Genomic DNA, 24,457 nt, shown 5'->3' with positions numbered 1-24,457 from the left:
AATAAAAAGATCAAAAATATAATTATCCGGAAAGAAATGATGCCACTTAAATTAAAATGATCCGCTAAAAAAATGCTGAAAACAGTAATTAATTTGTTTTAGTTGTGGAACAAGACCGGAACCATTTCGTCCCTCATGACTATATCAAACTGCTGGTGCTGGATCATTATGGAAAGGATATAGAGAGATTCGAAAAATGGTGGAAAATGGTCGAGAGCTTGCAAGAGTAAAATGCACGTTTATATCGAGAAAACTGCATATGTCTCAAATATATAGATTTCTTTATTTTTCACGCAAATTAATAATATCATTTCCACAAATTGATCTTTATTTCTAGAAGAGTAAGTCTCTTTCCCTAATGAGAGAGTGGAATGAAGAAAAATAATATTTTTTTTTATAGTTTTGGTTTAATAGAAAATTTATCTCATAAAATTGACCCGTGAGACGATCAGATCGGAATTTTTATGTTTTTAGAATTGGTTTCTTGTTTAGTGTTGCCAATGATCAGGACCTGCATTGGATTGATAGTAGATAATTGATTTTTCAAATTTGATTTTTGATGATTGCTTTAGTTTGGTCACATATTCTATATATGGTTAAGTTGGTTGGGCTTATCCCCTGCAGTTATTTCAAATGTAATTTTTATTAACTTAATCTTTCAACCTTTAATAAAATTAAAATAAAAAAATTTCTGAGATATTGATAAGTTTCACCAATTTCTTTCCAAAATTTTACCTATGAAAAAAATAATTTATTAGAACAACAACAAACAAAGCAAAAGATAATAACACAATAAATAAAATAAAATTTTAAAAAACAAAATTATGAATATAAATATATTAAAAAAATCAAATTGAACATATATATTTAGTTTATATAAAAAAATTAGTACTAAATAATAGATGAAGTATTTATTTGGGTCGTTCCACAATTTTATACATTAACTTCGTGAACAAAAGAAAAAATCGTAATAATAATAATTCTTTTTTTAAAAAAAAAAACAAACAAAAGAAGATATGATTTAGAAACGCCGCAAATTGAACGTTGATATAACGTGTGAAGACTTGTCGTCGACATATCATGTCGATTTTTATTGTATTAATTATGAGACACATTTTCTGTATTTAATTCGCGTAGACTAAGCTAAATATTTCAAAATTAAATTTAGAGTAGTCTAGAAATATCATACAAAAATATTTTTATACATAAATCATAATCAAATTATTCTAAAAATAAAACATACATACTAAATTTGTAGTTGAAAATTTATATTTTAAAGGTAAAGGTATGATGTTTGTAAAATGGTATTTTTATGTACACAAATTATCCATATTAATTATAAATTTGTCTAGATAACTCATTCTATTTGTCAAAAATTTCCGTCACGCAATCCCCTCTTTTTCTACTTTATAATTATTTAATACATTTCCAAACATAAATTTTCTAGAAAATATTTTTAACTTTCAATTACTATTAATATTTATCAATATATATTATTTTATATAAAATTTTAATATAAATAAATTAAAATTTATGAAATCCATGTATCGTTATTAATGAAATATTGAAAAAGAGATGCAGAGACGTAAGCCAACTGCTCACCCGCGCCGGCTCCATACACAAATACATGCACTTAGCTCGCTAGAAAGAAAATTCAATTCTCTATAATTCATATTTCAGATCGTCTAGATTAGTTCGAACGTTATATATACTATTTAATTTTCACAGGGAAAAATATGCATTTTCGATATTTCAATAAGAGAGTTTGGTACTAAAACTCTATAAATAATATATATCTCTATTTATATTTATATTATTGGCTCTCTTGAGTTTATATTTATCAACTTCAGATTTGTTAATTATTGTAGATCATAATGATAAAACTTTTGTTTAAATTAGAATTAAGTTTGATACATATATGCAGCTTGATCATCAGTACCCGTTGTATATATTACAAAAAAAAAACTATAATAACTAAAATTTGGTCTGTTTCTTTTTGTGATATGACAAATAAATTTATCCAAACAACCTAAATAACTGAACTTATATTTCCCAAAATATTCGAATGATGTATAATTTGAATTTTCAACATTCATTTTTTGGAATCAAGTTGATATTACCATCCAATCTTGAGGTCTCTTTCGTTGCCATACATTGAACATGAGTCATCGGATATATATCTATCTATCAACAAACAAACAAAAAATTAAACATTGAATTATTGAAAATGTATTAAACGATAAAATAATACCACATTANTATAAATCGCGATTAGCGATTAATAATTCCATTCCAACATGAAATGATGTGAGTAAAGAAAACGTCTTGTATGTGGAGAATAGATTATGGTATATGTTTTTTGTTGCCAAGATAATTTTGAATTTCCGAATATATATATCGAATCAAAAGAAAGAAACTATAGCCTTACCCTATGATTTGTAGGAACAGGACCAATCTCTTGTATTATCCATCCTTTGAATCCTGTCCACGGGATGATGGAACCTCTTCCAAACCACTAATTACTCTTTATGAATACTGCATATATTATGTATGTATATGCATATTAATCTTCCATTTTTTTGCTCTAATTATTTCTATCTCTTTATTAAAAAAAATTTTTTTATCTTGTATATATCATGAAATTAATATGAATTCAATTTAATTTTTAAAATATGGCTACATATTTTTTGGCGTTGATCCGTATATAATTTTCCCGAAATTCTTAGTCAAACGCTTGCCCGAATCTAGAACAAAACTTAAATTTTATGACAGATTATTACACGGAAACTTTGAAAGTTTTTGGAACTAAACATGCATGCGAAACAGCCACTGTGTCCATGTTTCATTTTCTTTATTCATCTGTGGGATTCGAGCACATATGCATGGAAGAGAACTTGGTGAACCTATTGCAACGGATCGAAGAAATCGACATTCGAGTTTGACCTGCATAGCCTTCTATTCACGTTTATTCCGATAATAATCCTCGACTATTTAATAAAAAAATTGAACGTCATACAAATACTGATATAATTTGGGTCGTCAAATACGCAAATTAACTATAATCCAGCACGTCGGAAGACAGTTTGATGATAGATTTACAAATCATGAATAAGTGAACCATATTCAAATTCTAGTCTAGCTAGCGTATGATTACATAAATTAGCGTGTGGGAATTTAATTCTTGAAATCGATCCAAAGCCCATATATTTGTTGTCAAGTCAGAATTTGTATACTTTTAAAACCTCACACATTGTCTAGCTACTTGCATAAATGAATAACAGTGATACATCAAACTAAAGGATAAGGTTCTTATCCTCTCTTTATTAATTTCAATTGCAAAGAATTAAAGGAAAAAAAACACACACACTAGCTCAATTAGTACCAAGTCTCTTTGAACTATGGAATTATGTCGGGAGGTCATGGGTTCGAGACTTGGGGAGGTATCACTCCACCAACCTGGTGTGGAGAGTCCTATGAGTGACGGTGCATGTGCATGGGCTATGGCTCATGCTGGACCATCCTAATGACCTATGGCCGGTGAGGGGTGCATGGGTATGGGCCGAGGCCCATGTTGGTTCAGCCTAATGGCCCATGGTCGTTACAATAAAAGGCTCATGCACCGTCACTCATAGGACTCTCCACATCAGGTTGGTGGAGTGATACCTCCCCAAGTCTCGAACCCATGACCTCCTGGCATAAGTACATAATTCAAAGAGACTTGATACCAATTGAGCTAGTATATATATGAGTAGGTCTCTTGTGAGACAATCTCACGAATCTTTATCTGTGAGACGTATCAACCTTACCGATATTCACAATAAAAAGTAATACTCTTAACACAAAAAGTAATACTTTTTCATGGATGACCCAAATAAGATATATGTCTCACAAAATACGACTCGTGAAACCGTCTCACACAAGTTTTTATCTATATATATATATATTGATGATAATTTTTATTTGATGAATGATTATAAAATTGATTTGTTTAATTAATGTAGGTGAGGATGAAGAAGAGCGACTGAGTTTGGGCCGACAGGATAAAAAGATAAGATGACCTTTTTCCTCCGAAACATAAACTGCCAAACAAGTATATGGTCAGTGTACTAAATAGCTTCTGTACATACTACGTGATTGTTTACTTAAGGCTTTGTTTGGAATACAACATTAGACATGGATAGGAATCAAGACTATGTGGGACCCCATTGATTTCGGTTGAAAGAGACTGTGATCATAAACTAGATCGAGTCACTTAATAATCAATCTGCGTTTAGAGATCTGTTAATTATTTTTGGTTCTCAAAATCTTGAGGCATTTCGAAAATTTAGGTACAATTCGAGATTGAGTTGGGCTGAACTCAAAATATTATCCCCATTTTTCTTGATTAGGTTGAACGCACGGTCCCACAGGAAGCAGCAGCCGCAGTAGCAGTAGCTTGTGGTTACCCAAGCTGATTATTCATCCAAACAAGTTCCCAAATCGGGTTGGGGATGAATTCAAAGGTCAAAATTAGGGTTTCCGTATTCAAAGAAAGCGACAGGGGCTGTATTATCTACTAAGGTATTCGTGGCAGTAAAAGCTTGGAGATTGAAATCCTGGGCCCTACGCATACACATACTCCCCTTTCTACCACGTGGCATTTCTCTGTACGTTGCCTCTCTCACCAAATCACGCCGACTAACCGAAACAACCACCGAAAAAAAAAAAAGAAAGAAGCTTTTTTTAAAATTCGAAACATTAGATGGATATTTTTTGCCAATTATCGGGTTAGATATTTAATATGACAGATAAAAGATTAGTTTTTTTTTGAAAAAAAATGAGGTAAAATTAAGGAAAAAAGCCACTTAGCAAGTGTGAGAAAGAATGGAGATCGTCGACCAAGAAGATACACACAATACGCTGTATGTATAATTGTATATATTTATTTCTTTATAGAATATATTTATATCTATTATAATATTTGATTATGATAATAATATTATGGGATTACGACTTCGATTTGTGTTTCCTCTCCGGGATATATAAAATATAATGTATGTGTATTTACGTCAGAGATAATCCATACGGACGTCAGAGATAATTCATTCACGTGGTCTTGTTCTGTAAATTACTCTGTTTGTTTTTCTTTTTTCGTTTTTCCCCATTTGATTTCGCTTTTTTACTTCGAGGATTCTGTTTGTTTGTGGGAAATATTCGGCGGTTACGTTCGATTAGGGGACTTTTTGACGGTGGGTTTTGCATATATACGCGCACAGAGGGCTCTGTTCCAGCCCAAGACTTTCGTTCTGCAAATTTAATAGGGAAAGAGACGGAGAGATTTTAGAGTGTGAAAAATGGAGGGAGGAAAGAAATCAGGTTCTTCATTCACCTCTGACCTTTTCGGGTCGAAGGATTCTGACGTCGCTGCTTCATCTTCTGGGATTTTTGGGTCAATTTTTTCGCCAGCCGCTAAGGTAGAAAAGACTTTTTTTTTTTTTTTGAAAAGAATGAGAATAATTTGCAATAAATATTTGGGTTCTTGTGTTTTAGGTAATTGGATTTCTTGATTTGTTGTTTAGTACTGTGGTAGACTGTTATTATAACATTTCGACTTGCGGTGTCGGATGGTCGAAGCATTTTTTGGTTTGTGAAAAGATAAATACGTACGTTGTTGCATCGATTATTCTGGTTGTTAGGATGTCTAAGAAATTTTGTGAGCAACGAAATTCAGTTTTTGCGGTAAATGACATGAAAGGGGTGTGAAGAAATTTGATATTTTCAGCTTTTCTTACTCAGAGAGAGCAGAATCGAAAGTTTTAACTGCTTCAATCAAGCTACCTGTTATTGCCATAAATCTCAACGTAATAATGATCGTTAGACTCTTGAAGTAATCGTGTGTTTAATTGCTAAAAAATTTAATGAGTTATCCATAGAGGATTAATCTTTTATGGCAGGTGACAATCATTCATGTGCTAGTTACCGTGTATGTATTCTATATAAAATTGTAAATTATAGTTGTTCAATGTATATTTCAATGACAAACACGCGTATCTCACCTCGTGATATGGAATTTTCCGAACTCGGTGCTTGTAAGTTGTGACTGAGATCTGTTTTGAATTTTTGTAGTGGCCTCAGGCCGTGGGCAATGATTCTCTGCATATGCCGGAGAAAGAGAAGAAGATTGATTCTGGAAGTCAGAGTTGGAATAGCAAAACTGCTGTTTCTGGTATGTTTCAACCAAGATCCTCATTTCTTGAAGATTATAGCTTTCCAACATAGAATGTGTGATTGCTTCATTGTTATGCTCCCATCTGTCGACAGCCGATTGTATTTGTGTTAAGCATATGATGCATTTTTTTAATGAATCGTGAGTTTAACCGTTAGAATACCACGTGTGTATCATCCGGGATATAAAGCATTTTTTTTAATGAGCTTTGAGTTAAACCGTTAGAATTCCAAATGTGTATCGTCCATCCGATTTGGAATCTTGTCGAATATTTAGTTGTAGTCAGCATATGTCTAGTAGTTGCAGCGAGATTCTTTTAGGCCCTGCTGAATTCGAGTCAATTGTATCTGACATATTGCATGAATGCTGCAAAAACAGTTAAATCTTTAATCTTTGGTGTAATTCTTCAGTGACGGTTGTGAGTGTGTATCCAATTTTGTATTATGCATGACCATGGGCTTCTTTTGCAGAAAGTAGTGTTGTAAAGGGTGAAGGCAACTTCCAGAGGTCGGAAGGCAAGGATATGGGTCCGTTTTATCCGGGAGAAAATGTGCATCCTTGTCATTATAGCTCGTCGATTTACTATGGAGGTCAAGACCTTTATTCTCGACCACAGACTGCCCAGAGCACTGTGTTCACTACTGTGAGTAGGCTTAAAGTTCATTCGAAGGAACATCACATTAATAGTTTTTGCAGCAAATTGGACAATTATGCGGCCTCCTTTAGGAGACTCTTTCCATCAACATTTTTCTTGAACCACTATTTACTAGCAGGATAAATACTTTACTTTAGGTAAAGTTGATATGCAAATTCCCGAGAAAACGGTGGAAAATTGTTGATGGGCATTTAAGAAGCTTATTTAATACAATGTATCAGTACTGGATATTAGAACTTTTATTCTATGCGTCATAACATAGGACAACATCTGCTAACATTTTATTTCCAGTTTTTATTTATCGTAAGTCTGGATTTATGAATTGGAATTGAACTGATGATGCCTTGGCATTTTTTTAGTTCAATAAAGATGGAGGAGAAGATGACTCGGATGGTGCTTCAAGAGGAAACTGGTGGCAGGGTATGTTAACCATCGTCGTTAAATTATATATGGTACCAAACAATGAGTATGTTTTAAGATTTTGTTTTATTTCGGCAGGTTCTCTTTATTACTAGGAGCTCGTCCCATTACAAGTGAATTTACATGTACTTAGGTACAAGCAGACTTGTGCTTTTGGTGTAGATTGTGAATCAATTTAGTTCGTTCGAAGATCATCAATAGTTTTTTTCGTTTATTATATGTTTAAGAATCTTTATTCCCCATTTATTTGTAGGGAGATACAAACGCAGGGCATCGAGCACAGCAGCATAGCAGTTTAATTTACAGACGAAAAGTAACCTTAGCTAAGGACTGCCTTTTGTTACCTCCATTTGTGATGCCTAGGCATCGCTATTATTAGCCTATGTAATTGTAGTTAGTATCTTTTTTTTTTTGGGTGCTATATAATGTAAAAGATATGTAACTTCATGCTTTTCGAGCCCATTGAGCTGTATCTTACTATGAACCTTTGCTTCTCCATTCAAGGTATAGTGGACTGCGGATAACTGGATATGCTCCACGATGTGCTACACCCCGTGGGCAATCCGGCATTTTTTAGCCAAAAAAAAAAAAAGGTGTGGGGCCAAACATTTTGCGGGGGCCTTGCACCAACCCGACGTAGTTATAAGACTATGCTTCCATATGGTGTCCAGTCTTTAAACGTTCTGTCAGCGAATATTGGTAAAAGATTCCAGAATTGATGCCTTTTGAGTACAATAACTTTTGACCATTGTTTGGTAGGTTGGGTACTATGTGGCATCCGATTGTTTGAAAAGTGTATTTGAAAGCAACGGTGACAAAGTTGCGTGTTTTATACATGTAACTTGGAATGCGTTGTCCGAATTCTGACTACCAACCAATTATCTTCCTCTTGGGAGAATCCCAACCACGAAAACAGTGAGTGACAAGAATAAGAATGTTTCTTTTGAATCATTTGGGGAACGTGGTGTGGTTGGTACTGATACTTGATAGGATAAGAATCTTGTCTGGGAATCGGGTGATATTATGGGAGCAAAGGTACAAGTTTTAAGGGTACGAGTGGCTGCCTGCCTGCCATCTGGTGATGGCAATAGAATGCGAATAAAGATGGGCGATGAATGCTTGGTGGAATGTCACTTGTTTTGTATTATTTCCCTTCTCAAATATTAATTGAAAAAAGTGAGAGCAAACTTCACCTGCATTTCAATAATAATATTATATATAATCAAATTTTCTATGGATAAAATAATAGAAGATTTACCACATATCTAAACTTCAATGCACCATATGTTATCCATTTCTCTTCAGCCAAGACTAGAAACGAAAATATTAGGTGGACCAATTTGTACATGTTTCGGTCCAGCGGATACTTAGACCGAAGGAAGACACTTCATTTCTGAGTTCATTATGCCTCCAAAATTCCAAGATTATACAGAACCGTAGTTCAGTGATAGCACATAAATGTTCTTGAAATGAAATTTCTCAGCATAAGAGTCATTTGTGACAGCAAGTACGCCATTCTCCCCCGACGCCTCGCGAATTTTCCGGAAATGAAACTGAACTCAATAGGGTGCAAAATCCTCATATTTCTCCTTCCGTGTTTCCAAGAATATGAAGCTTATGAGAAAAGACGGCTTCACAAGACTCCCAAAGTGTCTTCTATGAAGGCACTTGTTGGATCGGTAATGAAAAGGAACTAATGGAGGGATGCCACTGAACAAAACTCAAATCGATGCTCCACTTTATTCACCTTTAGTTGGGTTTTGAAGTGACGAGAATTGGAATTTCTGCATGTATTTTGCTGCGAAAGAATAATCTTCTTTTTTTTTTTATCAGACAGGTCTAGTTTAATAGGGATAGGAATTTAAGGTGGAGGAAGTTTCTTAGAATATTCCAGACTCTGTGATGCTTCTTCTTCTTCTGATTGTAAACAAATATTAATAATATCAATAGTAAACATATATTAATTTTTTTTTTTATGACGATGGAACTTGTTGTATAGTATTTTTCAGTACGTATTGATTAAACCTTCAGACTAATAAAATAACTTACAATTAACGCTAGTTAGGTAAACAGTATTGAGCAAAACCGTATAAGACTACATCTCCCGAAAGTGCTGGGAGACTCACATTAAAGTTTTGATGTACAATATGTTTGTTTTTTGAGAAAACGAGCATACATTCACATACATTATTCACCTGTTTGAGGAATATTGGGCCTCACCCGACCAAGGCCCATAATAAAATTAAGCCCAAAGAAAAGCCTTGACGTTGTTCACGGAGGCAACAAGACAACTACGTCCAGCCAGCTTCATCGAGCTCGAAGATTACACGGTACGGATTCGACAATGGGACATGATCGTTTTTTAAGGCAATAAAATATATGTTTGGGTGATTAAATACAAGAAGAAAGTATGCGATAAATATAAATTATTTTGAAATTATGTTTCATTTTACCTAATTACTAGACGGATCAATATCTAATTTTTTTAAAAGTAAAAGTAAACGATAATGAACCCATCCTTCACTAATCATTAATATAAAGTAATACACATGATGGAGAACCTTTAACTTTTTGGATATATCCATTGAGTCATTATAATTTATGCCCATAGCAAATATGTGAGAGATGGCCCAAAAACTTTGCTAGTAAAGTAAAAGTTGCACGAACGCATCATAGCAAGTTTTGTATATGTTTTTATTAAGAACAAAACATAAAAAGTAAAGTGATAATTGCCACATTTCATGCAACAAGGCGTGCTACAATTATTATTATTTTATTTTTTATTTTTTTTTTTGCCTTTCTCAATTGATGACTTTTGGACCAATTTTGCTTTTTTTTTTTTTTTTTTAGGGTGGAGCCACCCAAAGTATTTGGTGATTTTTTTATATATAAATGTGATTCATAATGTATATCGAAATGTAATTAATTTGGTAAAAGAAAAATTATTTTGTTTGACGACTAATCGAAAATTTATAGCATGAATGCGAGAGCATGCAAGAAAGTGATTTTATACATTTTGTGATACTTTTGTATATTTAGTTCTGTATATTATCTAAATTATTAAATAAAATATAAATTTTTTATATAATATTACATATTTCATCTTTTTAGTACAGAGTATCATCATGAATTTTTTGTATGTAGATTATCTGTATATTGATATTATTATGCATCTTAATCAGAACGTTAGTGAATTTTTTTTTATCACGTTCTTAAAAATAATTAAAAATTTTAATCAAGATTCATATGTATAATAAATGACGAGAATTTTGATGTTGAAAAATATATATTTATTTTTAAAAAATTTGATAGACACAATAATATATGATTTTTAAAATCATTTTTTTTTATTAATAACAGTTACACTCATCAAATACATTCAATGCAATTATTAAAAAGTCGATTTGACGATAAAAGATTGTTATCGATCTTTGACAGTTATCTCTACTTGTATTAAGATGTTGTTATATAATATTTTTTTTATAATAATATTTAAAATTTAAATATATTAATTACATAATATAAAAACTTTAAGTATTTATTCAAATGTTCATATTTACTAAATTTAATCGATAATTAAATAAAATAACATTCCGTGCAAGGCACAATTAAGATACTAGTAACTTCTAATAATTAGATTACTAATATCCACTTTTAGTAAACAATCAGCTTTTATTGAAATCATGTCTTTTGTATCATTAACTTGAAAACCAATATGAATATGGATTAAAATAATTCAAACTATGAGCTAACAATGCAATCAAGAATCAATCTCCAAATGTGTTTGCGCATGCAAGAACGTGTAAGGTTATTTGTCAACATTTGGGATATTAAAAAGTCCAAAAAGCAGTCTCGAGTGGGTACATGCACAAAGATGACAACACACAGTCACTCCTACTCATGTTTTTGTTCCAAATACATTGAACTTTTCCTTTATGAAAAAAGAAATTTCATCCAGATTCTATTATAAAAATTTAAGATTGGTAATTTCATATGAATTATGATTTCTCTCGAATATTAAAGAATCCATTTTTTAAAAGCATGAGGCATAATGGGTTAAGAGATACTTCACTAAACAAAAGGATTCAAACTTAGATAAACATATTATCAAATAAAATAAAACTTTAGGTTCCATTTTTCTTCACAATACTTGCTCGACTAATTCTATTATACAGAGTTTGTCCGATGTAGTTTACCTGACTAGTAACCTATTGTATTAACCATATGTTTAGTGAATACATATCGGATATGAGTTACATCGACTTAAAAAAATAAAAAAAAATAACATTTGAAAAGCGACATTAATTATATGTGAAAATGACTAATTGTTTTTAGTATGCAAACGAAAATAGGGCTGGGAAAATATATCGAAATATCGAAATACCGTACCGAAAAAATACCGAAATTTTCGGTATCGGTATCGGTAAGTAAATATTTTTTTTCGGTATTTCGGTATATACCGAAATGCCGAAAATAATTTTTTTTTATTTTTTTTTTAAAATTTAAGTTCGGTATACCGAAAATATTTTCGGTATACCGACAAAATTTTCGGTGTCGGTACGGTATTCGATATGAACTTTTTCATATCGAACATTCGGTATACCGAATTTCCGATATCGATTTTTCCATACTGATATTTAGGGTAGGTGGTATACCGTACCCACCCCCAAACGAAAATGGCATGAAACAGATGACAACACATATCATATCAACTATATTCAATGGGATGTATTAATATATGAGCTTCATTAATGAGATATGAGGCCAGCATTTAATATAGCAATATGTAATAATTTTTTCCCACAATAATTGAGGACACATGATGTCTGAAATTTTTTTTTGTCCAACAGTTGGACGATCTCACGGGTCGTATTTTGTGAGACGAATCTCTTATTTGGGTCATCAATGAAAAAATATTACTTTTTATGCTAAGAGTATTACTTTTTATTGTGAATATCGATAGGGTTGACCCGTCTCACATATAAAGATTCGTGAGACCGTCTCACAAGAGACTTACTCTTTTTTTTGGATGTTTATATAACAATATACATGGGTGGAATGAGAATTTCAACTATAAGGTTAATTTTTTTAAAAAATACATTTATATAACAATATGGATTGCAAAATTTTGCGTTCATATGAATCAAATTCAATTTTTTATATAAATTCTATATGTATAGAACAAAAATGAAAATTATTTTAATATAGAAAGTAAGATAATAAATATAATTTGACAAAAAAAAATGAAATTCTAGTTTTATTTCTTAGATTGATGATAATAACGTGTAGAGAATCCCAATAATATGAAATTAGAAAAGACCAAGGTCCACAACAGAAACAACAAAAAGTCTCTATTAATACTCTGAATGGGCCCACTAGCAATACCCAACGGCCCACCTAATAAACTTGGGCCCCGCGGTGCCAGCTGATCTTGACCACCCGTCTATTGCCACCTCATTTTATATATATTGTTAGTTTTAGTTTAATAATAACCATTTATATAAATTATCTTCTTTATTTACGGAACACCAAATATAATAATAAATGTCGATATATTTTTTGGACCAGTATTACAAGAATAACCTCTTATTAACCAAATTAAATATATATTTAGTTGTATTATATGTATCATGATATAATATTATTTTTAAAATATTTTATATAGTGTCTTGGTCTGCTTTTTGCTTTTCCAATTTTACCTCTATATGATATCAATATTGTATTTTTTTTATTTTTTTAAATTTCAACAAATATTTTTGTTTTTAATTTTTTTAATTACAACCATTCAAATGACACTTTAATCCCTCGATAATTTATCAAATTTTACTTAAATCTCTCGATAATTATAAAAAAAATATACACACGCACCATGTGTGCATAGTAGCCAGTATATGATGAAATCTGAAAATCAAATATAAGGTTATTGATAGATGTTACTGAATATGGTTATTCTAAAAATCATAATGATAATAATAATTTTAAAAAGTATATAATTGTGTAATTAGCATTATTTATTTATTTATTCGTTAAAAGAAATGTCTCTCATGTTGGCTGCGGTGAGACATCATTTCGCGGGGATTATTATCTCGTTGTAAATCTCCGACGTCGGGCAGTTCCAAGTGGATTTCTTGCTTTCTCGCTCTGCTATTCCTCTCTTTGATTGTAGTGTAAGTCCCATTTATATGTATTTTTCGACCGACTACGGAAACGCTTTTTCTTGAAATCTTGTTTGGGGAAATTGATTACTGATATTTCTTGATTTTGTTAAAGTGTTTTTTTTTTCAGTTCTTGCTCTCGATTGTAGCTTCGATGCATGGTCATTTTGGTGCTTTTTTGTTCTTCTTGAGGCTCAGCCTGTTTGGATCTTTGATTTTCTTGTTCTGGACACGAAACGCTTGGCGACTTTGTTGTTGAGTTAGATTTTGGAATAATCATTAAATTGCTGCCACAACATATAATGTGGAACTCATAAATTCCTCCTTAAGGTTGTATAAATCTTTAAAGATCCTTGCTTTCTGAAGCGCTTCTGAAATCAAGTCGGTAATGTCGGTAGTTGTTTCGCTCTTGAAATACTCTTAAAATCAAATGGATGTGCAGTTATATTGTTGATTCCTTTCTCTGCTGAGATTGAGCCATATCTGACCTGGATACTGATGTTTGTTGAGGAAACGGGAATTGTCGGCTCCTCTTCTCTTCCATTTCCTAATCTAAGTCATAGAAATGGTAACACGCAAAAGATTACTGCCGGTTAAGTTTTGAGATTGCTTTCTGTAGTTGGAAGGTATACTTTTATACAAAAAGTGAAGGTTGATTTTTCTGATAATTCATCTAAATAAGGAGGAGTTTTCTACATAGTGTAGAGCATATCCAATAAATAAATTACAGATTTTGATGTTTGTTTTTTTTCACTTCTCTATGATGAAATGACATGTTGTAATTAGCATGTTTCATTGTGTTAATTTTGAGAATGGGTGAGTCTACATGAAACTTGAAGGCTTTGACCGTTGGGAAATCTTATCTTGTAACTTTTATTTAGCATAGATTGTGCATGCTTTATACTGCTGAACTGATTATTTGTCTTTACCAGCAATCATTCTTACAGCACTGGTAAGATTGCAAGTTTCAGAAAGGACTCTCAGGAACTCGATGGAGATTTAATATGGTGCAATATGTCAGGAAACGAAGTCCTTGAAGTGTAGAAACATTTATACGAATGGCACAAAGCTTAGAGCAGAGAAGTTTAACGCGTGAACAATCTATAATTGCTGTTAATAGAAAGATTTCATCATGCTTGACCGAAAAAGGTTCACCTTTTCAAGACACACCGAAGGCCAAACATAAATTTAGTCAGCCGTTTCACAATCCAAATAGTAAACTTGCTCAAACCAAAAGCACTGAACATGCGATCCAATTTAAATATTTGGAGAATAACCGAAAATCAATGCTTGGGAGTAAGGTGCATAATGATGATGAGCTTGTCAAGCACATGTCGAATGTGCCTTGCTTTCTGCAGCAAGTGGGGAAAGAGAAAAGCATTCAAGAGAAGGCATTAAATTTTGGCGTTCTTGACTGGAAAAGGTTGGAGAAATGGAAGTACAACGAACGCATGCCTGTAAGAATTCACAAGAAAACATCATCATCTAGCACATGCTCTATTTGTATGGGAAGTGGACCACCTAAAATGAGTCCCAATCTTAGAAGGCAACCCTCATCACGTGGTTTAGATACCGATTCACGTTTTGGTTCACCACAGAGAAAACAGCTTCCAGCACAAAGTCCTCATCTCAATCCATTCAAGATGGAAAGAAAAGACACATGTTGTAAGGAAGAGTCTTTTGAAGGCATCAGACAGCCGGGAAACCTGGAAATGCCTAGCCAAGAATTTCAAGGTGTCCAAAGGAGCTCTGTTGATAGGCCCCAAAAATTTCATCGTAAAGTAGGGAGTTATGACAGTTGTTCGGAACCAAATTTGGACAAAGTCAAGATGAAGGATATGAATAGAGAAACTATTCCCGAAAGGAAGCCTCGGTCGTCAGAGCATGGAAAACATAGGATTTCACTCTTATCAAATGATACAATCAATGGTCAGTGGAAAATGAGTGAGAAGAGAATGGATGATGGAGCGAACTATACTTATATGGGTTTCCCTGCGGAGATGCAAAATTTTCTCTTAGTATCCAAACATTTTCTGAAGAGGAGTTGCTCAGAAAGTTCTCAGTTTTCAGAACCAAGGATGTCTCTTGATGGAAAATTGTCTGAAGCAATAGGAAACAGAATTTCTAATTGCTTTTCTCCTCAGGAACCTGGAGAATTTTCTGAAATTGTCATCCCAATACCATCTGGAGCTGAAGCTTTGATTACACATGAAAAAACTGCAAAACATTCGGTTTTAGGCGAGGCTCGAAAGAGACCAGATGCTAAGCTACCTACTGTTAAAGGAAGACATCTGTCCCCTACTTCTCGGTTCATCTTTGGACTTGGAAAAATGAGCAGGAGTTCTAGTTTTAAGGTGAACTCTGCAGTTCCAGGACTGAGTTCTACGTATACTGCTGTCATATCTGGTCCGGTGATGGAAGTTACCACTGGTGCAGATAGCATTGATAAAGATAAGGCAAATTCAAGTAGTAAGGGTAGGTCAAGCCCTTTGAGGAGGTTGCTAGACCCATTGCTAAAGAAAAAAGAATCTCAACCTACCAATATTGTTCAGCCACCAAATGGAACTACGGCCACAAGGGGACTGTGTCAGGATAGAAAGTCCGAGGGGTTATCTTCTAAGGGTCTTCTGCAGCTCTCGTTGAAGAATGGGATCCCTTTCTTTAAACTTGTAGTGGAGAATAGCAGCAACGACATGCTTGCTGCCGTCGTGAAGAAGTTGCCAGCATTTGGAAAGAGTGATCACAGCATGGTATATACATTCTATTCTATTCATGAGATAAGAAAAAAGAACATGACTTGGATTCAAGGATCGAAGAGTAAAAGATGCAACCTAGGATGTAATATTCTCGGCCAGATGAAAATTTCAAGCACTCATCTTCCTAAATCATGTGGTAAGAGTTCAGATGTATGTGCTGTGAGAGAATGCGTGCTATATGGTGTTGACAAAGAGCAGGTGGATGAGGAAGAACCTGAATTTTTACCTGGAAAGGAGAGGGCAGCTATTGTTTTGCAAAACTCATGTCAAAAGCTTAACGACAGAGAGTTAAATGACAACAAAAAATTGTACCAAGATGAAAACACTGACAGTGCAGTAGTCATCCTTCATGGTGGTGTCCATGGAATGCCGGATAAAGGTGCACCATCTTCTTTAATTAGTCGGTGGAGATCTGGTGGATCTTGTGATTGTGGAGGGTGGGATGTTGGATGCAAGCTACGAGTCCTTACGATCCACATCAAAAAAGGCTGCAAGATTCTCGAATCATCATTGTCTTGTTCCACCATGGATCGTGTTAATCTTTTTGTTCAGGTAACGTTTTAATGCTTCACTTTGCTAATTTCCTCTTATATTTCAAATATGAAATATCAATTCATATTTATCCGGTCTTATGCTATTACAGGGCAGAGAGCAAAACAGCAAACCTGTTTTCAACCTGGAAGCATTCAGCGATGGATTTTACTCACTTGAGTTGGATTCCTCAATTCCTTTGGTAGAGGCATTTGCCATATGTGTAGCACTGTTAACAAGCCAAAAATTTTCTGAAATTTTAGACACAAATATCCCGGGACACATTCTAGAAGCCATTATTGGAAACTGTAAACCAAATACCACAACCACCACTATCCCATTCTCACGACAAATCCCTGCAAAATAAGCCACATGCCGCCCCTCTTCACCAGTTGGAAGAATCTAAAGAATGAAAAAAGGGGTCGCATAATATAGACGCTTGTTCAAGTGATCAAACCCATTATTATCGTTTTTTGGAACTAGACTTTTTCTCACAGTTAATATCAAGCTTATTTGAAGGAAAACTGTCGGGACTTGCATAATTTATTATCCTTGGTATCTTTTTTTTCTTTTTGAGTAATATGGTTCTTAGTATCTTTGTATAGATAGATATTTGGTGATGCAGAAATCAGTAGTTGTTATTTCTTCTCGATTTCTGAATGATCTGTGTTTTAGATCATGCAGGGTTCAAAGCTTGCCTCTCTGCCTTGTCTGATAACGTTTTAGAAATTCTTTTATTATGTGGCAATCACTTCTCTTCTTCATCGTCTGTGTTAAGTCATGCTTTTCGATTCCAAATTTGTGAAAGCTAATGAATCATGGAATCACCATTGTATTCATTTGTTTTTCTTGTCTCTTACTTATATTATCCTATTTCATTGCATTTATAGAGTCACATGCACCATGTCCTACCTTCATCTTGCCACATGATAGGCAGCGTGGAACATATCTTCTGTGGAATGTGAATCACAAATTCAGGGAGAGATTATGTTTGAAATGAAATGCATTTTATGTCATTGATATTCATTTTTAACTGTGGCTATATCAATTGAATTTTAGATCTCTCCTCGAATAGGCTCCCGAGTCATTATAGTTCTGTATTGGAGATGAAAGAGACCCTTTTAAGCTGGAAACATCTTTTTTTGTTCAAAGTTATAAAAAGCCTCGGCTGCTTTTTTTTTGTATCATTTAATCATTTAAGTACCATTTAATCTCGTTTTTTGGAACTGCTTTTTGTTATGCATATATGTGCTATATGATCTATCACATGCTTTGCAGAAGCTAAGGTCACTCCTTCCCAATTTACCTAGCTGGACCAGGCTAACGATTTCTAAATTCTATCAATCCGAACTCATAACTTTTTTAGTTAAAAAAGCTATATAAAAACAAACAAATCCTTTGCAGACCCAATACATCAAACATAAAATTTACTGTCTAATGTGAAGAGAAGGTCACACGACATTTATGTATTTATTTTTAAGGAACACGACATTTATTTAGTTGATTTCAGCTGCACAAACATGTAATGCTGCGTTTGTTATCAACATACACGATTTATTGGGATAATCGATTTTAATTTCATATCACAGTCACATATCTTGAACAAATTAATCTACTACTATGATGGAATGTTAAAGTGGAAGAGCCAAGAAATGACAAATGCGAATACCATACAAGCGAGAAGAAAATTCAAGAACCGGTGGCCGTTCAAGCAACCCCGAGTTTCTATAGCACCGGCAGATGGTGGTGCTGGAGCTGCCGCGGCCATGGTTGCAAAAACTGAGTCAATGTTCTCATTTGCTGCAGCCTCAATCTCATTCAACCCGACGACGTTGCAAGCTACTGAATTACATATTTCGCAAGTCCTGAAAATTATGAGTGGGATAATAAAGATATGATTCGAATTCGAGATGCAAGTTTCTACAACAAAATACAAAAAAAAAAAAAAAAAAAAAAAAAAAAAAAAAAAAAAAAAAAAAAAATAAAAAAAAAAAAAAAATAAAAAAAAAAAAAAAAAAAAAAAAAAAAAAAAAAAAAAAAAAATTAAAAAAAAAAAAAAAAAAAAAAAAAAAAAAAAAAAAGTATCTCATAGGTTCTTTTCAAGAATTACAAATCTTTGAATCGAAGAAACATGGGAGAAACGTCAACAAAATAAAAGGCAAAGAAGAAAACAGATTGCGCAAATGGGATTGATCACTCACTTGTTTCCTTTAATTTTGAACCAAGTTTCAGCGCAATTTTTATGAGCAGCAGCCAAATCATCCTTACAAGAACAACCCAACTCAATGGCGACCCCAGAGCCGGGGCTGCTGCTCACTAAGCTCAAATGGCAAATTCTACAATCTCTCTCGATCATCCCCAAATGCACTTTAATTTCCTTTACCCCACCATTTTCTACAATCACCGAACAATCAGAACTTCTCCCATTCTCCAAACCATCATCTTCATTCAGAATCTCACCCGATTCTGAGCCACACGCAATGCTAAAATCATCGTATGACCCTTCACCGTCTGCAGTTGAATAGAATTGGGAGTCGCAAGATTCTTCTTCAGCGTCGGAGAAACACATGCTGCCACCCTCTTCTTCCTCCGCCGCTCCGCCTCTTGGGCCGGCTCCACCACCGCCGCATTCCAAATCCAAGTGGGACATCTCGAAACTAGCAATTCTACAGACCTAGTAGCAAAAGAGTGTGTTGGGAGACTCAAGTACCGCATCAACTCCTCCAAGATTGAATCTTTAAACAACCCATGGATACATTTCAACAAGATTCGGTCTCTCTACTTGGAATTAATGAACTCCCTCCCAAAAAACCAATGAATCTACTGAGAAAAAACAGAGTATTACAGTACAGCAGTCATGTGATGTGAGGAACTGCTGAAAAATGAGATGGATTTAAGAAGGAAAAAAGAAGAATAATGATTGAACAAGGAAAGAACACACTAGTTACTATTTCATGGCATGTTCGTTAGGTGTACGTATAAAGCGATCTGTGTGTCAGTGTGTGTGTTTGTGAGAGAGAGAGATGCATGATTATATGTACAAACCAGAGAAATGACAACTTTCAATGGCTGTGTTCCTTTCTTTTGTTTCATCTTTCTTCGTTGGTCTTGAGAGCTCTTATCTACAATTACACTGCCATTATCATTTTCCTCGCTTATCTTGAGATATTATCATTGCTAGTAGACTATAGTGTGCATCGTGAGATCTACTGTCAATTAACTGATTGAAAATTTGTAAAACAACATTGCTTAAGTATTTTTTTAAAAAAAAAAAATTTCTCAAGTGTATTTAAAATAAATGTGCTTTTTTTTTAAAAAAAAAAAAAGGTGTCATATATCTAAATTTAGTTTGGTGTAATTAAGTCGTACCAAATTCCCTTACTAAAAAGACATCAAGTTTTGGATTTTAAATATTATGATTTTGGATTGATCACCATGAGAACTCAAAGGTGCGTAACTTGTTTGTTAAACGGGTATTTTCATTCCTTCGACGTGAATGTTAGAGCTTTGAGAAGACCTAACTACCCAGCCTAATGATGCCTCGTCGTTACATTACCCAGCTCTTACTAGTTACTACTGATGAATGAGTCAGTGAATGAAGTCCGGATTGAGGAGCAATTTCAGATTTGTATTTACAGATTATAAATTACTAATTATTAAGTGATAAATATGTGAGTTAAGGTAATTAGTGTGAGATCGGGCACTGAAAAAGTTGTGCGTGCTTTTGAGGTTCACGCCAAATAATATGTATAAATTGATGCAACAATGTCGTAGTAGGTGGTCATGCGGCCTTCTATTTTTATTTTTTATTTTTTTAAATAGAGAGATTTTTCTACCTTTTTGTGTGGGTGGAAGATATAATTAAGAATTATGATGCCCTTTCGTTGGGGGCTGACTAAGTATAAAGAGTGAATTACGAATAAGAGTAAAATAATCACCATGATTAATGTAAGTGAAGTGATAGTGTTATTTTTTAAACTTTTTTTAAATGCTTAATTTTGTCTTTTTCTCTATGTAGTTAAAAAATGAAGTGACAAAAATTGTCGATAATTTAATAAGAATTGATAATCGATGAAATTTGAGAAAGAAGTTAATTAGGAAAAAAAGGACACGGGAGGTTAAAGAAAAAGTGAGGATAATTTAATCATTTGATAACTAATAACTTGAAAAATACGTGAGTTAAAATTTGAGAAAAAAGGGGAAGAAATTTTGATGTGATTGATACACAAAAACAGTTATAATATGAGAATGTCTCGCAACAAAAACTTATGAGACATATCTATTATCCGATGCAATTAATTAAAATATATTATTTTTATATCAAAAATATTACTTTTCACTTTATGTATGGATCGAATTGACACGTTTAGATATGTGAAACTGTTTCATAAAAGATATATTCAATGAGTTATTATGAGATGTGCAAATGTTATATAATAGTATAGATATTACAAATAGTAGAAAATACCATGTTATTTGAAAATTGAAAATGGTGAATTAGTTTATTCTTGTTACACACGGTAATCTGCAGTAGCATACTGTTGTTTCATTAATTGTTAGACTACATTGTTGACTAGTTAGTTGGTTCTCCTTACTTCTTGTACGTGTATAAATAGACCCACCATGTGAATAAAATTGACTACTTCTTCTTCTCGTATAATTTTCTCTCTCACTCCTGTACTAAGAAGCAGTTTCTGTTCATCTTCGTCCCTCACGATCATCAATCAATTAGCTCAAGTCGCATGATTTATGCGCACTTTAACATGGTATCAGAGCACAGGTTTCATCGTTATGTGTTGGACTGCCTATAGTTAGGTCACTCATTCTGCCCATAGTTGGGTCATTTACACGAACACAGATCCAGTAGACTTACGCAGATCTCCAATTTTAGCTTTAATGATCCTCTGTATTTGCATCCATCCGATGCCCCAGGAGTATCTCTTGTTGTTGATCCACTAATTGGATCAGAGAATTATGGTATTTGGAGCAGAGCAATGAAGATTGCCCTACACGCGAAGAATAAACTCGGATTTATCGACGGTACGTATCGAAAACCAGCTGCAAATTCTCCATCTCTTTATCAATGGGAGCGTTGCAATGCAGTTGTTTTGTCGTGGATTTTTTCTTCCGTATCCAAGGAGATCTTCTGCGGGCTGGTTTATGCGAAAGATGCATATAGTGTTTGGGAGGATTTAAAGGAACGATTCGACAAAATTTGTGGTTCACGCATATATGTTATTCATCGTGATATTGTTCGACTATCTCAAGGATCGAGCACCATTTCAGTTTACTTCTCGAAGCTTAAACAGTTATGGGATGAGTTATCCTCAATGGTCACTTCCCCTTCGTGTGAATGTCTTGCGTCAAGATCTTATGTTGAATACGAGCAACAACAACGGCTAATTCAATTTCTTATGGGCCTCAACGATAGTTATGGTCCAATACGAAGTCAGATTCTTCTCTTGAGTCCACTTCCCTCTGTTAGTCAAGCATATTCTCTAGTTAGTCAAGAAGAATCCCATAGACAAGTGATGACATTCCAAACAATAACAGATGCTCCAACAACAGCTTTTTATTCTTCATCCTTCAAGCAATCTGGTAGCATCAAATGCGAGCACTGCTCAATGCCAGGCCATATGAAAGAAAATTGTTTTCGATTGATCGGTTACCCACCGGGGCATAAACTGCACAAAAGGTTTCCTCAAACCAAAGGTACTAAGGGAATTTCCAGGACTCCGCGAGTGTCTGCACACAACACAATCAGTGATGCATCTGCTACAACCACTGATGCTTCGGGGGTCACCTTCACACCTGCTCAATATGCACAGATACTTCAATTGCTTGAGAACTCTACTGATAAGCAAGAACATTCAGCAAATTTAGCAGGTACACTTACCAGCTTGATGTCAATTTCTGCTGGCCATGATTGGATTTTGGATAGTGGTGCAAATGCTCATATTTCAGGTACCTCTACTGGACTTCAAAATCCTCAACCATGCCCTGCGTCCACTGGATCAGTTTGTCTCCCCAATGGTAATTCTACCCCCATACTTTCCACTGGTTCAATTCCATTGTCACCCTCTTGTACATTGCAAAATGTTCTTCACGTTCCTGACTTCAAATTCAATCTTCTATCAATATCTCAATTCACCAATGATAACCAGTGTTGTGTGGTGTTCTACCCAACCTTTTGTTTGTTTCAGGAACTCTTGACTGGGAAGATAATGGGGATTGGTAGACTGAAAGATGGTTTGTATTACCTTGTCAATCCTTCCTCACTAGTTGTGCAAAATAATCAATTGAGTGATCCTTTTTGTACTCCAGTTTCTTCTTCAACCAAAAACTTACCAGCTTGTAATGTTTCTTCTTCTATCAATAATAATATTGATCTTTGGCATAGAAGATTTGGTCACATGTCTGTTGAACGATTGAGATGCCTACCATTTATTACACAAAATCACCTTACACAACATTGTGCTATATGTCCAATGGCTAAACAAACCAGAAACGTTTTTCCGTCTGTTGAGAGGCACAAATCTCCTCATATTTTTCATCTTGTTCACATGGACATATGGGGTCCTCATCACAACCCTACTCATGAAGGTGCTTTATATTTTCTTACTTTAGTTGATGATTTTTCGAGATGTGTATGGGTATTCTTGATGCAATTTAAAACAGACACTCTTCGTATCTTGAAACACTTTTTTGCCTTTGTGTCAACTCACTTCAATACCCAAATCCAGAATATTTGTTCGGACAATTGTTCTGAATTTTTTAACACTGCCTGTAATGATTTCTTCAATACTCTTGGTGTCATTCATCAAAGTTCACGTCCCTACACACCACAACAAAATGGGATAGTTGAGCGCAAACACCGCCACATTCTTAATGTGGCTCGTGCTCTCAAATTTCAAGGATCTATACCTGATGTTTATTGGGGTGAATGCATCCTTCATGCAGCATACTTGATCAATCGCACCCCGACTCCCCTCCTTGATAATAAAACACCGTTTGAAGCTCTTTTCAATAAAGTCCCTTCCTTTGATCACATTAAAGTGTTTGGTTGTCTTTGTTTTGCAAAAAACCTTCGACCAACTAACAAATTTGATGTTCGTGCTAAGTCATATATTTTCATTGGTTACCCACCTCACCAAAAAGGATTCAAGCTTCTTGATCCTACCACTAATAGATTCCTTGTCTCACGGGACGTGGTGTTTCATGAAAATATATTTCCTTTTGCGAACACCTCTACACCTACTGCCTTATTTCCACCTTCTGCAACAATAAATTTTGAAGATGATGTCTCATCTCCTCCAGTGGCCATCCTATCATCTAGCTCATCACCCATTTCTTCTATTTTTCCAGAACCTCGGCGCTCATTCAGAAAGTCTAAACCACCAAATTGGACTAGAGATTTTGTTTGCTCTACTGTATCCAGCTCATCCTCTTCCAACAAACCTTATGATTTATCCAACTATCTTGGTTACACTAACATTTCTTTACCTCATCACTCATTTCTTGCATCCATCTCTCAATTTTCTGAACCCACCTCATTTAAAGAGGCTTCTTTTGATCCAAGATGGCAGCAGGCTATGGCGGCTGAGATTGAAGCCCTTGAGGCCAACAAAACTTGGGCAATTGTGCCCCTTCCTCCGGGCAAGAAACCTATTGGCTGTCGTTGGGTTTACAAGATTAAGTATAATGCGGATGGTAGTGTTAACAAATTCAAAGCACG

The 24,457-nt window shown here is 34.2% G+C and overlaps 4 protein-coding genes across 10 annotated transcripts; 3 read left to right on the top strand and 1 right to left on the bottom strand.

Annotated features, from left to right (window-relative positions):
• The first annotated feature begins 4,821 nt into the window (after positions 1 to 4,821).
• Positions 4,822 to 7,764, top strand: LOC140961785 (uncharacterized). Of its 2 annotated transcripts, none has more exons than XM_073420478.1 (7): positions 4,822 to 4,901; positions 5,256 to 5,453; positions 6,106 to 6,205; positions 6,676 to 6,848; positions 7,220 to 7,280; positions 7,359 to 7,413; positions 7,534 to 7,764. In XM_073420478.1, exons 2-6 carry the CDS (start codon positions 5,334 to 5,336, stop codon positions 7,373 to 7,375), a joined length of 471 nt encoding a protein of 156 aa, XP_073276579.1. In that variant the 5' UTR covers positions 4,822 to 4,901; positions 5,256 to 5,333; the 3' UTR covers positions 7,376 to 7,413; positions 7,534 to 7,764. The 2 variants fall into 2 exon arrangements, with proteins under 2 accessions (XP_073276579.1, XP_073276580.1); XM_073420479.1 differs by lacking the exon at positions 4,822 to 4,901 and adding an exon at positions 5,075 to 5,092.
• Positions 7,765 to 13,315: 5,551 nt separating this feature from the next.
• LOC140961521 (uncharacterized) lies at positions 13,316 to 17,549 on the top strand. Its single transcript, XM_073420098.1, has 3 exons — positions 13,316 to 13,447; positions 14,368 to 16,743; positions 16,835 to 17,549. The coding sequence occupies exons 2-3, from the start codon at positions 14,494 to 14,496 to the stop codon at positions 17,087 to 17,089; spliced, it is 2,505 nt and encodes an 834-aa protein (XP_073276199.1). The 5' UTR covers positions 13,316 to 13,447; positions 14,368 to 14,493; the 3' UTR covers positions 17,090 to 17,549.
• A 738-nt stretch (positions 17,550 to 18,287) lies between these two features.
• On the bottom strand, positions 18,288 to 19,917 carry LOC140960874 (uncharacterized). 6 transcript variants are annotated; one of them, XM_073419184.1, is made up of 3 exons: positions 19,768 to 19,917; positions 18,924 to 19,597; positions 18,288 to 18,587 (listed from the first exon to the last, which is right to left on the bottom strand). In XM_073419184.1, the coding sequence occupies exons 2-3, from the start codon at positions 19,370 to 19,372 to the stop codon at positions 18,341 to 18,343; spliced, it is 696 nt and encodes a 231-aa protein (XP_073275285.1). In that variant the 5' UTR covers positions 19,373 to 19,597; positions 19,768 to 19,917; the 3' UTR covers positions 18,288 to 18,340. The 6 variants fall into 6 exon arrangements, with proteins under 6 accessions (XP_073275285.1, XP_073275286.1, XP_073275287.1 ...); XM_073419185.1 differs by having other exon boundaries at positions 18,924 to 19,594; positions 19,768 to 19,914; XM_073419186.1 differs by having other exon boundaries at positions 19,764 to 19,913.
• A 1,690-nt stretch (positions 19,918 to 21,607) lies between these two features.
• LOC140962064 (uncharacterized) lies at positions 21,608 to 23,070 on the top strand. Its single transcript, XM_073420911.1, has 3 exons — positions 21,608 to 22,608; positions 22,687 to 22,755; positions 22,926 to 23,070. The coding sequence occupies exons 1-3, from the start codon at positions 21,717 to 21,719 to the stop codon at positions 22,958 to 22,960; spliced, it is 996 nt and encodes a 331-aa protein (XP_073277012.1). The 5' UTR covers positions 21,608 to 21,716; the 3' UTR covers positions 22,961 to 23,070.
• The last annotated feature ends 1,387 nt before the right edge of the window (positions 23,071 to 24,457 follow it).

Source organism: Primulina huaijiensis, chromosome 16 (genome assembly GCF_012295235.1).
Source record: "Primulina huaijiensis isolate GDHJ02 chromosome 16, ASM1229523v2, whole genome shotgun sequence".
NCBI classification, from domain to species: Eukaryota; Viridiplantae; Streptophyta; class Magnoliopsida; order Lamiales; family Gesneriaceae; genus Primulina; species Primulina huaijiensis.
The sequence above is the reverse complement of the archived record's forward strand: the minus strand, read 5'-3'. Positions and strand labels throughout refer to the sequence as shown.